The 16,334-nt window shown below is 38.1% G+C and overlaps 1 protein-coding gene across 4 annotated transcripts in view; it reads left to right on the top strand.

Moving 5' to 3' along the window:
• The window catches only part of pappaa (pregnancy-associated plasma protein A, pappalysin 1a), a 124,781-nt gene that overhangs the window by 47,057 nt on the left and 61,390 nt on the right, over positions 1-16,334 (top strand). For all 4 annotated transcript variants that reach the window (XM_077206779.1, XM_077206780.1, XM_077206778.1 and 1 more), the window contains exon 11: positions 4,147-4,343. In XM_077206779.1, the coding sequence (XP_077062894.1) occupies positions 4,147-4,343 (197 nt within the window). The remainder of the gene's footprint in view (positions 1-4,146; positions 4,344-16,334) is intronic.

Genomic DNA, 16,334 nt, shown 5'->3' on the forward strand with positions numbered 1-16,334 from the left:
CATGAGGGAAAGTTTGCGCCGGAACACGCCTCCTCTTTGCGCTGAACCGCCCCGGGGAGCGCAAGTGTATTTCTTAGTTAATCGACGTGTGTCTGTTTGGGGGAAAAGTCCGCTTTGCGCGGGTGCAAAATAGGAATGATACATGCGTCAGTGTACAAAGTCATTTGCGCCAGGTGCAAGATAGGGCCCCAGAAGCAAATTGTTCTCAATTATGTGACACTGCTCGTTTAATTGATTCAATTGGTAACACTTGTTATTGTCTCTTCAAAATAAAGAAGCGATTCTGAACTGCCTGAAACGAGTCGTCAGTAATTCCAGTCTTAAATTCCTGATTAAACCTACGTAGGTTTGTGTTAAATCTGCATATGCAAATCTATGCTCTTCATTGGCTGCCTGTGAACAATGTCAACTTAGACCCTCAAACACTGTATTTGTATCTGAGACTGGAAGAGTTTAGTTCGTGTTGTACATGTCGAGAAGACGCTGTTTTCTGCTGCCAAAGCAAATCCACTTTGATGCACTTCAAAAGGATGAGACTCGGGCTCGAATTGATACAGTAAAACTGTTCGTATGCATCAAAAACAAAATTCAGATATGGTATTAGGCGTTTGGTTTCCGACACATACTGTAAGGAGCTGACCAATTACATCAGACTGGGCCGTCTGACCAATCAGAGCAGAGCAGGTTCTCAGAAAGGCGGGATTTAAAGAAACTGAATCCTTCATCGAAACGTTTCAGACACTGTGAGAAAAGAGCTTAAGCTGCAATGTATATTATGAGAAAATTAAAGTGTTGCATGCATGATGCATGTAAATCTAACATTTACAAGACCTCCAAAACAAAATTAGAAGCCTTTAAAATAACTTAATAGATGCACTTTGAATTACAGTGAGCAATACAGATAGAGAATATTTTAATAATGTATTAGTAAATCTAGAAAATAACATTAATTAATGCTTTAGTGTTGAAATGTTGTTGTTGTTTGTTCATGTTAACCAATGGAACCTGTGGAGTGTTGCCATTAAATTGTTTAAATTTAAATGGTTAATTTCTTAGTGTATTATGCACTGTTTTTATAATTCATTTTATTTGCACCACTAATATTCAGTTTGTTGATAAACTGCCAGACAGACAGAGTAGGAGTGAATGGAGACAATCTGTGGGAGAGAAAATGTGATTGGAGAATGAGAAATAGTGAGAGACGAACAGAGGAGGAATGGTGAAGGAGAGAGGCTAAAACATTTGAATAGAGAACCAGGGCCTGGAAAACTCATCCCAAAATCCCAAAACTCAACAGCTCTCCTGTCTCACTCACGGCCCTGGAAAACCTGATGGATCCGAAACCTGAAGAATGATGCGTTCGGTGGTAGGAAGGCATGAAGGCACATCTGAAACCAATGTTTGCGCAACATCTTTTCTGCCAAGATGCCTTCATCTGCTTGGATTCTGACGGCAGTATAGATCCAAAATGAACACACATCAGTGGCAAATCTGAGAAAATACTCAGCAATTGGCCGGTAACTTTATTAGGACCTGCAGCATCATGGATTTAAATGGTTTTTGAGAAGGACAATCTGACCTTCACTGTTGTAAATGACGCGAGCATTTCAGATCAGAAATGCAAGCCGCCTGCTAAATAAAACATCTGTTGCCATTCTTTACAGCTCCATGTGCTGACACACATGTTGAATATCGCTCACATTAAGCCATCAAAGTGAACATCTTAGGAGAAAAATCACATTTTTGATGTGTGTCCACTTTCACGTTCTTCTATGATATGATGGTGTGCCTGTAACAAAATGACCTATTTTTCCTCATAATGTAAAATAGAGTTTCATGGCTTGTAGAAATACTTATTTTTGAATTCACTCATCATTGGCAGGTGTGGGTGTATAATTCATTGCCTAATGATATCCAGCGAACTTGTGTGCGTCGTCTAAGAACACAAACAAGGACATTATAGTTAGCCAAAGCTAAAAGGAAGATGGAAACTAGAATAAAATACATTCTCATGGTTACAAAACTAAATGAAATAAACATAGCCATGCAGTTTTAGTAAATGATATAGAGTATATTATAAATTAAAAACTTTTTTTATTAACATGATATGGTAATAAAACTACAGCAGAATTGACAGGATTTAATATCCCCCCCCTCCCCTTCCAGATATAGTTTTTTGTAATCACTATTGTTTGTTTTACACAAGTGTTACAGAGGTAGCCTGGGAAAACCCAGACGAACTTCCGGCAAATTTAGATTTGCTCTGCAAGTTAGTCTGGCGAAGAGCCCATTCAAGCTCATTTCCAATCTTTCTAAATCGAGGCTTTACAAGATGACGACCGATCTGATTGGTTTTAGGTCTATCCAATTGCGCCCAGAGGCATTTGAGCGACGTCCGTTGGTGACGCCCCTTTGGAAATGAGCTGTGAATGAACCTTCACCAGACCCTAACTCAGTTACGACTGAGAAGGGTCTGGTTTTAACCAGGCTAGTACATAGGCTTAGTAGTATTAAACTTTAACAGATCCTCACATATTTTCAATTGACTTCTATACACAAAATCACCACGGTCTCTACATACATTTTAACATAACTGTCTCACCTATAGGCCTACAGTCACCGTGATTTTGCCAAGTAAGACATGTTCCATATTTTGTTGATCCTGGAACAGCATTCCTGTCTGAAAATGTAGTCTTAACCCTATCCATACCCCTAAACCTAAGCATAACTTGTCCCTAATATCAGAGGGAAATTATGTGAATAACTCTGATGTAGAAGCATCAAACCTGGTTGTAAACTTATACATGTTTGGATCACATAAACAGCTCCATATGTGTGTCTTTTCTGCTGTAGTAAACTTGCTCAGAAGCTCACCTGATACAGCACTGCACTTGTGAAGCGCTCGGGGTTCGAGTCTGTGAAACACGCGTCACGATAAAAGAGCTCAAAGAGTTAAAAAGACTTAGAAGCAAGATAAAATGGCATGGCTGCTTCAGCTAATGCATTTTTATCTTACATTTGCTCTCACTGGACTTTTAATTTCCGAACTGCTGTGATACGTACAACATCCAACGTAATAAAACACTGACAGATTCACTTTCTGTTTCGAATAACACTGAACATGCTTTTAGCGCCACTCACTGGATATTTATGTTGCGGAAAGAAGCAGCAGCGTAATATCATTTTGCATGAATTTTATTTAAAGCAATATAGAGTTGAGTGGTGCATTTTAGCCTGGCCCATAAGAACTTGAGTAGAGTAACAGCCTATACATAATTTATGATATCCCTACATTTGAAAGCCATTAAATTAATAATTATTGATGGAATATATCGATATTAGTATATTTTGTTTAGTCATATGATCATTCATTAAATTTGACTATATATATTTGCAATATAATGTGGGAGGGACAATGGAATTTAATGGATTATGTGTTTTTTTTTCACACAAAACCCCTTGCAATAAAAGCTATTGAAGATTACTGCCAAATTACCTCTAATATAAACACTACATACAAAAAAATGCCATTTGTTAGCAAGAGCAGGATAAAGAGAGAGAGAGAGAGAGAGAGAGAGAGAGAGAGAGAGGACTGACCTACCAAACGCCATGAATTATTTCCTCCTTTTTTAATTTAAAAAAAATGCACAAAGTTTTAGTTATAGTATAACAAAAACAAAACAAAACAATCAAAACTAAACGAATACCAAAAGTTATCAATCATAGTTTGAACATAACTAAAACTAAACCATATTGGTATGAATAATTGCAAATTGAATTAAAACTACATTCAAAACTAATAACCTTACATGAAAATGTCTTGTGATTGATCTGCTGAAAGAAGAAATGTATAAATGTCAGTTGTTTTCAGCAAATACTCCCATGATCTTTATTTCCTCTAATTATTATTCGGATGAAGATGGAACTGTGAGGACAGGGGTTTTCAATCGGAAAACAAGAGAAGACTTTCTTTAGTTCAGGCTTTATTTACTTTTATATTACTTGTATTTTTCCCATACATATTTTTGTTTAAATGTACAGTATATTTAGTGTTTATTTGATGCTAACATGACAATCTTCTCTTTCTGAAACATGAATATGTACACGTGTGTGTGTGTGTGTGTGTGTGTGTGTGTGTGTGTGCAGATGAGCCGAGCATGTGCTACTATTATGACGGCGACGGCGTCTGTGAAGACTTCGAGCGGGAGACAGGAGTGAAGGACTGTGGCCTGTATACGCCGAACGGTTTTCTGGACCAGTGGGCCACCACAGTGGAAGTGTCCCATGAAGATAGGCTGTACTGCCCAGCCGACGTGGCTGCTGGATATCCTGCTATTACTAAGGTTTGTGTCCACCTAGATGCCGACGGTGATGGAGGTGTTATGGCTTAATGAGGAGGCCAGTCACATCAACTCACTGCCTTCTGTGCATTACATCACTGTGCTTTGTATTGCTTGACTTTGCATTGCCAGCGGTTGCTCAAATGAACAATTCTCATTGACATCGAATGGTCGCTTTGTTGTTATAAATTGGGATGAGCTTGAATTATCTTTAGGTGCTTTGAACATTAATGGACGAGCCACAGTCCATTCTCTTGCTATCTGATGCATATCGCTCACATTTTTAAAAAACATTTTTAATAAGCTGTAATGTTATTGGCTGACTTGTCACAACTTTTTACCAGTCCAAAATCGTTGTTTCGAGGTTTGTGTGACACTGATGAGAAACCACATTTCTTTCATCCTAATGGGAAGCATATTTACAGTATGAAAGATTCACTATCCTCTGTTTAGTGCAGCATGTGCCATTCATCATACAGGAAATAGTAAATATGTCAACAAGTTAAAACCTAGAAATGCCCTAGTAACAATTCAGAACATGCAAGTAAATGCATAGAAATGCCAGAAAATGCAGACACTCAATATCCTGAAATCAACACCATTAAATATGAAATACTTAGAATTTTATTTATTATATATATTTTTTTTTAAATGGAAAAGTTTACGTAACTTGTAGGCAACATCTATTGTGGTGTATATATTTTGCATATGTGTTTTTGTTGAGTATCAAATATGATCCATCAGGCTTTTGGGAGCGTTCATCTCTCAATCATCATTGCATTGCATTATATGTTTTGCCCTCCACAATAAAAACTAAACAGAATCGATCATAAAGCTAAGCATTGATATATCATCTTGCTGTTTATTTTTTGATTGTGAAGGGCAAAACATATAATACAATGATGATTGAGAGATGAACAAATAAACCTCCCTCAAAAGCCTGATGGATCATATTTCATACTCAACTCACATAAAAAAAAAATGATGTATGAACAGTCAAGTAAACAATAAGGCATGTGGTAGATTGTGAGCACCTGTTTTTTTCTGCAAAATTGGGCCTTTTTCTAAATCTTGTGGACTTTTGCAAAATATGGTCCTTTTCATGTAAGAACATTGGCTTGCTACAAATACTTGCCTTAGTTCCTTCCCTAAGACTGGAGATAAAATCTCCATTGCTGAGTGGACCGTAAAGATGTCTGCGAAATTACACACCGACCTCGGTGTCATACAGCCCTTGTGCACAATGTCCCGGCCTGTTTCCTTCCAAGAACACACAGTGTAAAGTTTTGCTGAGGAATGGCTGTTTCCTAAAATGTCCAAGAAATAAACATTTCCCGTGAGTAGAATATATTCTGAACATGTTTCCGTGGGTCGATCCATTTCATTCATACTCCTAAATATGTAGCACACATGGCTTTATCCTCATCTGACTCTTAGAGTGCCATCTGCCGTCTGCGGTCTGAAGTCAACACAACCCAAGGCGCATCAGGGCTGTTTAAAGAGCTTTGAATGCTTTGAAATGCAGTTCAGTTTTGAAAGTTGTTCACAAATTTTAAAATGAAGAAGTTCAGTTCATAGTTCATTCTTTAAAATTTTGAACTAGTTCATAGTTCTTTTTTTCCAAATGTTGCTGCTGCGAGCTATTATTTTTCAAAATGATTGCCACAGCCCATATAGAACCACAGACACCAATTATTTTATCGTTGGGCAAAGTTTGAACAGAAATGAAAGATTTTTTTCCCATCCTCACCGACCTTGTCATAAAACTTGTTTAAATGATCATACGACGCCTCATCCTGCTTTTTGTGTTGATGGCGCGCATGCGGCGGTGCGACACTGGTGCTGGTGTTGCCAGATTGGGTGTTTTTCCACTACATATTAACGCCTGTTTACGGTGTGTTTTATCCGGGTTTTCGCTCTATAGAAATCTGGCACTCTATTGAACGAAGTTAAACTGAGAGAGCGTGCCGTTCACAGACACCAGAATGAACGAGTTCACAGTAACGTTCATCAGGCAGTAATACAGTACGTTCAGCTCACGTTCGCCCAAAATACTATCGTTCAATGAACACGTTCAGGCACAACACTGTTGAAATGCTTGTGTTGTTTTGTTTTCTTCAACTGCTTGATGTGTCCTCTCCTTCCGAAAGGGTTTGGACATGTCCCGTAAACCTTCAAGTGCCCGTTCCCCCTGTAGGAAAAGGAGAGTAGCTGATAGGGATCTGCTGGGGTGTTTTCAGAAGACGAGAGAAGACGAGTGCAGAAGGGGAGGAAGAGTCTGTGTCTATTTGCAAGGAAGAACAAACCAATCTTGAGGTCATTTTCATTCACTGAAAGCCACATCTGAAGACTTACACACTGCAATGTCTCTGCTCCCCACCTGACATTTTAAAGACCGTCTATGTGTTTTACAACAAGAGAGAACACAACGTCTTTTCTTCTGTGTGGCCTGGAAGAGATGCTCTTGATTTAGGTCATATACAGTAACACTAGCCCATTTTCATCCATTTGAACTCTAATTAACATTTAATACCAATTAATCACAGAGATTCCAGTGGATAGTCAGTGATCTGTCTTCTACATCACAAGTGCAGAGGAAGCGTAAACTACGAGTAGCTTCACAAGATGCAGTTTCGCGTTTCACACTGTTCATACCCTTGAAATTAACAATTACTCTACGATATTCATAATCTGAGCTCGTAAATATTACATTTTGGACAGTATTTCCTGGGTAGACTTTTTGGACAATAGCTGTAATTATTCCAATAACTGTAATTACTCCAATTGGCACATTTTTGCATTGTAACACAATATTCAAAAATGAAGAATATTAATGCATAGATTTGTGTGTGTGTGTGTGTGTGTGTGTGTGTGTGTATATATATATATATATATATATATACACCATTGACTGTAAAAAAAAAATATGGACATAATGTCCATGACGTCACCCGTAGGTTTCTGAAGAGCGTTTTTGAAGCCTAAAGTGGGAGGAGTCGGCCGTCACATCTTGGCAGTGCGTCACCGTGCGTCACTCCCGGACAAACGAAAATGGGCAAAAAGGCGGGTTTTGGGTGGAGTTGAGGTGGCTAGATGCTGAAACTACGCCCGCCCAGCTCGACGTGATCGAGTTTGCTCAGGCTAAGGAGCTAATGTGCTACTGGCCTCGCGCTAAAGTGACAGCTGACTTGAAGAAGTAGGCCTAAAGCCAATAGTTAAAGTTCATGTTTTTGCCCTTCGAAATACTATAATAGTTAAAAGACATAACTAAACGTGAGACTATGTGTATTGTGATGCATTATTATTCTGCTAGATAAAAATGTATTATCATGCAGTAACTATTTGCTATGAGCATGTGTGTGACAGTGATTCATGCGCATACATGTCAGTCAGCGCGGCATCGCACATCAAGTTCATAGAGAGCTTTATTCAGTCCATTTTAAATTCTGATAGATATTACCTAAGAAGTTCAAGTAAATGCACTAGAAATCCGCGCTCATTTAAGGGACGGAGAAAAAAGTACTGACACCTGCAGATCAACGGCACCGCAGAAAGAGTGTAGCCTCTATATCTTAGACGTTTTTAAATCTGGACTCCAAAAAGCAATGATATTGCCAGACATCCATGAGTGCATGTTCACAGAGGAAAATAGCTGAAGAACAGCGCTGGTTGTTCTTTCGAATCCAACGGCGTGGGCGAAGGTATATAAGGCGTGTGTTAAATTTTATGAAATAATCCCGAAAAAAGTATAAACACGGTAGAGATAGCAAGTTCAGCAGCTGGAATCAGCTGAGGTGATGTGATGGCTAACAGAGAGCAGACAAACGGCTAGTGACAGCAGCGGCAATCCACCTGTCACTCAAGTGGCCACACCCTTGTTTATGCAGCATTTTAAATGGATAACTTATAAAAAAAATCACCCCCCTCACAGTTGTCATTAAGGGCAAAATTAGCTATATAGACCAAAACCACTTTTTGCACCAGGCTGTAAACATATTTTTTCTGCTGTAAAGTTGGGCATATTAACATGTGGGAGATACAGATTTGACTCATTTTGCAGCCAGCCTCAAGCGGCCAGTTGATGAATTGCAGTTTAATTCACTTCCTTGTTTGTTTCAAGAGAGAGACCGGGAGGTTGCCACTTGAAATATACACACACAATATATATGTCCCAAAAAAAAAAAAAAAAAAAAATATGTATATATATATATATATATATAATATATATATATATATATATATATATATACATATTTTTTTTTTACATACTGTATATCTTTAATATACCAACATTAGATGTGTCAACACTATAAGCGTTTTTAGATATAACTCTATTCCACTTATAGTTTCCATATGAAAATTCAGGTTTGACTTTACTTTGATGGTCCCTTTAACACATTCTACTGACTATAAATAATGTTGCACCTACATGTCTACTAACTCTCATTAGAGTATGAGTAGACTGGTAGGGTTAGGATTAGGGTTAAAATACATTGAAATCTAGTTGCAAAGTTACTTATAGTCAATATAATGTCTGTTGAGAGACCGTCACAATAAAGAGTTAGTAGATATTAAGCAGACAGTCTACTAATACACTAATTAGAGTTAGTTGGCATGTAGTTGCAAGGTTACTTATAGTCAACAGAATGTTCAAAAGGGACCATCAAAATAAAGTGTTACACAAATTCATATTTGAAAAAAAAATATATTTATAGTTTTTTTTATTAAACTCTTGATGTTAAATAAAGCTTTATAAACATTATCATAAGCATTTCAAAAATTACAAAAAATGCATCATTGCAGCATCTCAGTGTCTTCGTTTACTGTTTCTCTTGACTAGTTCAGATTTCTAAAAACATGAAAATTAAAAAGAGATTACAATGCATTCATTTGATTTGAACTTGATTTATTTTTCCTATTCAGAAAGACATGAATAATGCCATTCAGCTGTGGGCACATCCCTATTTTGCATAATAATATCATAGAATGCATGCAATGTGCGTGCTACTCGTATTTTGGAACCACAATGACGTACAAACGACTATAATTTGGCAAGTGTTTGCAGTTGCTTTTATATTTAGAACATGGTTTCATAAATAAAACAGTGTGTGTTTGAAAGCATAGTAAGAAAGTCTTCGGGTTGTTACACAGACCAGCTAATCGAGCATCGGAATTATTGCTGAATTATTTAAATAATTACCTGCTCCTAATTTTACCTGTCTCCTGGGCCAACTGTTATCAGGATCATTTGAGGTACTTCTTACACCTGGCCAAGCACAAATGGGACTCCGCTGTAATAATGCTTGAACAGAGCATCTTGTTCATGTAGTGGCACCATTAGGATTCTGCTTTTAGCTGACGCTGGTCTGGAGGGAATTCACCAGTTAACAGTAAGTAAGCACATGTTAGCATAGCGAGGTCACAGAAAGCAGCCAGCTGATCCCTAAGGCGCCCGTGTTCCTTAACAAGCGCTGACGCAAACTCCATTGCCCTGGAGGCGTAATGACGGCATACAGCAGAGCATTGTGTTGCTGGAGTCTGCGTGTGAACAAACTCTACCGCAAAACACTGGCAAGGTCTTGCAATGTGGGAGGGTCAGATGAGTCACGCCCATTTCTTGTTGGGTCACTAATCGTCTTCAGCAATGCTTTGATTGCTGCAATGTGGCAAGATAACTTTGTGCAGTCATCTCTGTGCAACTAAAAAAGGCGCCATTGATTCCTGTAACTCAACCAGTAGAGCATGGCGCTAGGAATGCCAAGGTCATCGGTTCGATTCCCAGGGAATGCATGTAATGATAAAATGCATACATTAAATGCGACGGATAAAAGTGTCTGCCAGATGCATAAATGTAATGATTTGCCATATACTGTTGAGTCTTCTCCTGCTTCAGTTATTCCACATGGTTTCCCCATTAAAGACTGGACTTTAAAAGGCAACCTCTATTTACACTGCTGGCTGTTAACATGTCAGGGTTTTTGGAAGTCTGTTGAACTAGGGCTGTTTATGTGATGTAGAGTTAGCTCACAGACGGAGTGCTCTTGGGAAGCCATTGGCCAACCACACATTTTCCTTGTTTGCCCACAGAGGCAAGAGCCAATGCTTCAGGCCTGACACCCTAGACGAAGCTGTACCCGGTGCAGTTCTAGTCCCAGTTATGAGATCAGGGCTGTCATAAACCATCTGGGAGTAGTTGATATGGCTGAGGGTTGCACTCCCAACACATTTCCCTTATTCTCTGAGCACTTTTGTGGCAGATTTCTGATCCTTGCTGCATGGCTAACAAAGGATGTTACCTCACATGTTGCGCAGGGTTCCCTAGTGTTGGGATGGTGGTTTGAACCTCACAAAGGTCTCTCAATAAATAGCTTGCAGATGTTAATTGGCTAGTTGGCAAAGCCTCTTCTTATTTGTCCCAATTTTGCTGGAAAAACAAGTTCAAGTTTATCCAATGTGGGCAGGGAAAATAAACAAGCAAATATGCAAATAGATTCCAAATAAGAAACATTCATTTCCCTTGAAATGGATTGTGTGTGTGCAGTGGAAAGTTCTTTAGCAATAGTAGAGTTGAAAGTCTTTAAGCTTGGGAAACAAAGACAAAATGCCTCTAAATGTTCACAGTGACTCAAGAAGCCAAAAGTGGCTAATTTAAGTACTTAGCATTAACAACTGCTCAGTTGCACTTTTCATGCATGGCACCTTGCAGCAGATCGAGAGAAATGCTTCTCCTTTGAGAAATCTTGCAAAATAAATGATTTTTCCCTCAAAAAATTCATTTTTGCTCAAAGACAAAATGACACTTAATACCTAAAAAAACAGTTTCTAGTTCATATAAGCTGCACTGTTAAAGGGGGAATTCACCGCTGGCAAGATGGGCTTTAATAAAATGTGTCTGTCTATGGAGTAGAAACTCACTGCTGCAGTGACGAGAGAAAAATGTGTTGTTAATTTTTTTTGCCAAAAACGTTTTTTGCCCCATACTGCACTTTTGATTTTGGAACTGATTTTGAAATCTGACTGTCCATTGGCAGGAATACAAAAATGCAGAAGTTCGATCTGTAGCTTTAACAAAAGTTGTCAAAAGTCCGGTGGATGACACAAATTATGCATCTCGTGTCATTCGATGGACTTGCTGGCAAATACTGTAAATGGGGATATCTGGGTCCAGGCAACACAGAACAAGAGTGCATGTTGTTCATTTATAAATACTACCGACAGTGTAACAATACAAAGCTGGTAGCAAATCTGCAAACTAATCCTTTAGTCAAGTGATCCAGGGGCTGATTTGTTGCCAGGCCGCACAGCTGAATGTGTTTTTGTTGCACCAGGAAGTGTGGGTTCCTCCGAGAATTGAGGTTTGCGGTGACTGAGCACTTTGTTTTACCTTTGCAGAGGACACCTGTTGGATATCCACATCTTTTTTTGAAGGATTGTTGAAAACATGCTCTCTTCTGGTACACATGGACACTGGTGAACTTTGACAGGCCTGAATCATTGGCTTAGTTCACATTAGGGGTGGAAGATCTTCCCAAAATTACATATAGCAATCTTATAACAAACAATCACGATCCACGATCTGAATCACAATCTTCTCAATTTTGAGATGTACTATCAAGAATTTCCAGACTGGAAAAATACTTTGACTAAGAAATTTGCACAATTTAAAAGGCAGTATTGCATTAAACAACCAGTTGTCAATATAGTCATTTAATATGCATTGATTCTTTTTAAAACTATGTGACTATATCCTGAAAAACGGCATGCGGTACAATGATCATTTTATCTTGATTATCATGCTTTCATAATTGTTGGAAGCCAAAATCGAAATCAAAATTAAAATTTGGTCCATCCCAAATCCCTAATGCTGTTGAATTGTTTTTCGAATGCGTCATCACGCATGAAAGGCACATGATAGAGACACATGATATAATTTGGCCAGTCAGCACAGCCATCCAGTAGGCAGTCATTGCTGTAATTAAAGGGATAGTTCATCCAAAAATGAAAATTCTGTCAGTAATTACACACTCTCCTCTTGTTCCAACCTCGTAAGACCTTCGTTCATCTTCGGAACACGAATTAAGATATTGTTGATTAAATCTGAGAGCTGGATCACTCCTCCATAGGCTTCTAAGGGATTGAAACTTGTTCCCCGAAAAGTTATTAAAGACATCGTTAAAATAGTCCAAGCGACTACAGTGGCTCAATCTTAAGTTTATCAAGCAACGAGAATACTTTTTGTGTGCAAAAACAAACAAAAATAACGATTTTATTTCAACTATTGATTTCCTTCTCTGTGGGCCTCGAGTCAGTTCACTAGTGTAATAGTGTAAACTTCTGTGTTGTACGTCAAACGCATCACACACAGCCTACGTGTGACGTACAACACAGAAGTGCTGCACTGTTACACTAGTGAACTTACTCGAGGCTCACAGAGAAGGAAATCAATAGTTGAAATAAAGTCGTTATATTGTGTTTGTTTTTGCGCACACAAAGTGTTATTGTCGCTTGATAAACGAAGGTCTTACGAGGTTGGAACAACATGAGGGTGAGTAATTGCTGACAAAATTTTCATTTTTGGTTGAACTATCCCTTTAAAGGGACATTAAGTAAGAATTACTCCCATCTAGCGGTGAAATTGTTTTTTGCAATCAAACGAATTGTCCTCTCCAGCGCCTCGCGTTTTCAAATGCGTGTTGAATCAACGGTAACCGTTATGTACCAAAAAGCTATGACAGGATGTCTTCTAATAGCACTTCGTCGAGTTTTCCTTCGGGTGAACAGGTTTTTTATTTCAAACAAACTTCAAATTGACACAACGAACAAACGAATGTTACAGTATGTAGTAATGAGTGTCAAAAACATGAACTATTGTAATTAGTAGTTATGCCTTGTTTACTCGTTATATTTTTTTGAAGTACGTGCATTGCTATATATCATCATCAGATGATTCAACAGTAGGGAGAGGAAGAAGTAGAGGTAGAGGAAGAGGACAGAGAGGCATAGGTATGGTCCGCCATTAAAAATAAAAGTGACAAGTGCCTCTCACTGCTCTGCTCCTCCGTTTCTGCTGCTTTCAGTTACGTCACGCTGGCTCTGAACGAAAACGCGTTGGCGTACTTTTTGACCCTCTCTGCTATTACAGTTTTACAAGATGGCGGAACTACATGGAAGCCTCCGTGGACCTACCCGTCCCATGTATATAAATATAATAAATTCTTCGTTTACGAGGATAAATCAGATAATTGGCAGAGGTATTTGTACACCTTTGGGGACATATTTATGAATAAAAATATTGATTTTAGATTATAAATTACCTAAAAAGTTACTTATAGTCCCTTTAAGCATTATTATAAGGGACATAAAATATCACAATCTCTATGATTCGCTTGAAAAGTAGATTGTGGAAAGCCTTCGAAATCGATCACAATATAAAATCATTAAATTCCCCACCCCTAGATCACGTTCATGCAATTTTTAATGAAGAAGAGGTATACATATTTGGCTTGCTGTCCATGATGGAGGGTTCAAGCTCAAGACTTCATTCCTTGATTGGTTTTGATTGTGATAACCAGTCAAGGAGGGTGGAGTTGTGGTGGCGGAGGGATGGCGGAAGTAGGACAGAAGTAAGCAGCGGCTTATATGCTTTTTCAGGCACTGATTGATCAGACTGCATAAACATGTCCCTTCCTAACTTTTGTTAGGAATCCAGTGAGTCCATATGGAGCCTTTTAACATACACTGGAACCTGACAGTGTAGCCTTAACCGAACTTTTGCCGAGTTTTGCCCATGCAGTCTGAGGAGAGACGGCCTCCCCCTGTGGCTCCCAATGATTCTTCTCCATTTCCTTTTATCTTAAGTGGTGATTTACAAACAAAATCTTGGGGTTTGGCTGTGGTTCTGTGTATATGCGTCTGTAGTAAGGTGGTTGTAGGGGGAACTACACAGCTGGTAAACATTAGCTCTTGGACACAATTATCAAACCATCCCAGGCCTACTTTGTTTTCAGGAGTGAAAGCTTGAGGTTGTTAGCTTATAGTTAAATTCACATCGAAACATCCAGTTGCTGGGTCGACCCTGGAGCTGGGTAAAAATGCAGTTTTTCCGCATTTCGTTTGCTCTGTATAACACGGTGTGGGACGTGGTGACAAACACATCCGCAATTACATCACAGCGCAGAGACTGGCCCGGCAAACCGCACCGAGTTGAACTTTGCAGCTGTCAGTGATCCACCTTTCTGACAGGACCAGCATCACTGCACAAAAGATCTCAATTAAGTTTTTTCTTCAGATCGGTTTTCCTCAACCGGCTCCGAGCAATGAGTGTTGATTTTTCCAGCTCCTTTTATAATTTACAGCCTGTCCTCACATTCCAGTAACCTGTGGTTTGAGTCAATAAGTTGTAGATCATTTGTTTTATTGGTTTATTTAGCCCCTCATGCTGGGCTATTGGTGGGCCTTTCCTGGCGGTGGTGTTGTGGTTTTACAGTGATGTCACAGGCCTGCTATGCATCCGCAGGGAGACTTCCACCACCCACTGATAGGTAGCAGTTACTCCAATGATCTCATCAAATCAATGAGAAATACCCTTGGATGAGCCCAGAAGCCAGTCTGAAGTGTTGTACCTTCCCTTGTGAAAAACAAGAACACTTTAGCATACTTTAAAAAAGAGTACTTTTTAGAATAGACTTAAGTGCGTACTGAATGCAATGTTTCCAGGCACTTAACTGCATGTTAATGGCAATTAAATAAAAATGTATTACAGTTTAAATTTATATTAAAATGCAATTAGCCAAACTTTAGAGCACTTTTTGCACACACTTTAGTTGTACTTATGCACTGCCGAATGTACCAACAAGCATTTATTGTAATCCAAAATATACTTTACTGTCATTTCTATCGAAACTTTTATGTAATGTATTTAAGCAAATTTGCAGTTTGCATGAATTTAAATTTTAGTACATTTAAATTATATTAGCTTTAAATGTAATATTGAATAACATTCTACAGCACTTAAGTATTTTACATGTGATTTAGTATGTTGGTCAACACGTGTACTTGTTTAAGTTATGGCAAAATATTATTAAGACATTATGATTTAAAATGTACTTTACATTAAAACTTTTAAATTAACATTATTATAGTGTGCTTTTTTAAAAGTTTACTTAAGTGTGTTAAGAAACATAGTCATGAAAGTGCACACTCTTTAAGTACACTTAAGTGACTTTTTAATTCATTAATATTATATTGGGTTCACCTTTTTAATAGGTGTCATTAACTACTATACTTGTTTTGTACAATCTACTTATTGCGTTGATGTATTGCAAAACACTTTTCCTGCTATTGAGGTGGGATACTGGTAAAGATAGGACAGGTTTGGGGATTGGTCAATTATTAGAGATATGGATTATTTTTTATAATCGATACCAATGCCAAAATACCGAATAAATTAAACCGATATTTATTTATTGTTTTATTTCTGTTTTGGACAATTATGACAACAGCACTGAACTGAACAAACTGTTTGAACAAAAAAACAAAACAAAAAATATACCCGATTATGGGTAAATGCTTAAATATCGGGAAAAATATTGGTAAAACCGATTATCGGTTGATCTCTAGTAATCATTGATGTAATTAAGGAAATTAATTACATATGTCATTACATGCAGTTATTTTTCAATATAAGCACAATGTAAAAACATATATGCACACAGTAATGACACTACATGTGCACGTTCAATACAATTAAGCACAATACAAGTATCTTTACACTAGCGTATTATGTTTATCCATTGATTTGAAGGCTTTTGCTTTGTACAAACATATAAAAAGTGCATTCTGTGCATTCAGGGAAAAAAGTGCCACCTGCGGTTGCAATAGTTGGAAATGCAATATAGCTTTATTCCTTGAGGGACCAGATCATACATGAAACATCGACAGATCTCTTGGTCAGATGCTTCATTATTTTTCCGTGTGGTTTCCATAGTGTCTCCA

This window comes from Siphateles boraxobius, unplaced genomic scaffold, assembly GCF_051911475.1.
Source record: "Siphateles boraxobius isolate OS27281-9 unplaced genomic scaffold, OSU_SipBor_1 56, whole genome shotgun sequence".
In the NCBI taxonomy this organism is placed as follows: domain Eukaryota; kingdom Metazoa; phylum Chordata; class Actinopteri; order Cypriniformes; family Leuciscidae; genus Siphateles; species Siphateles boraxobius.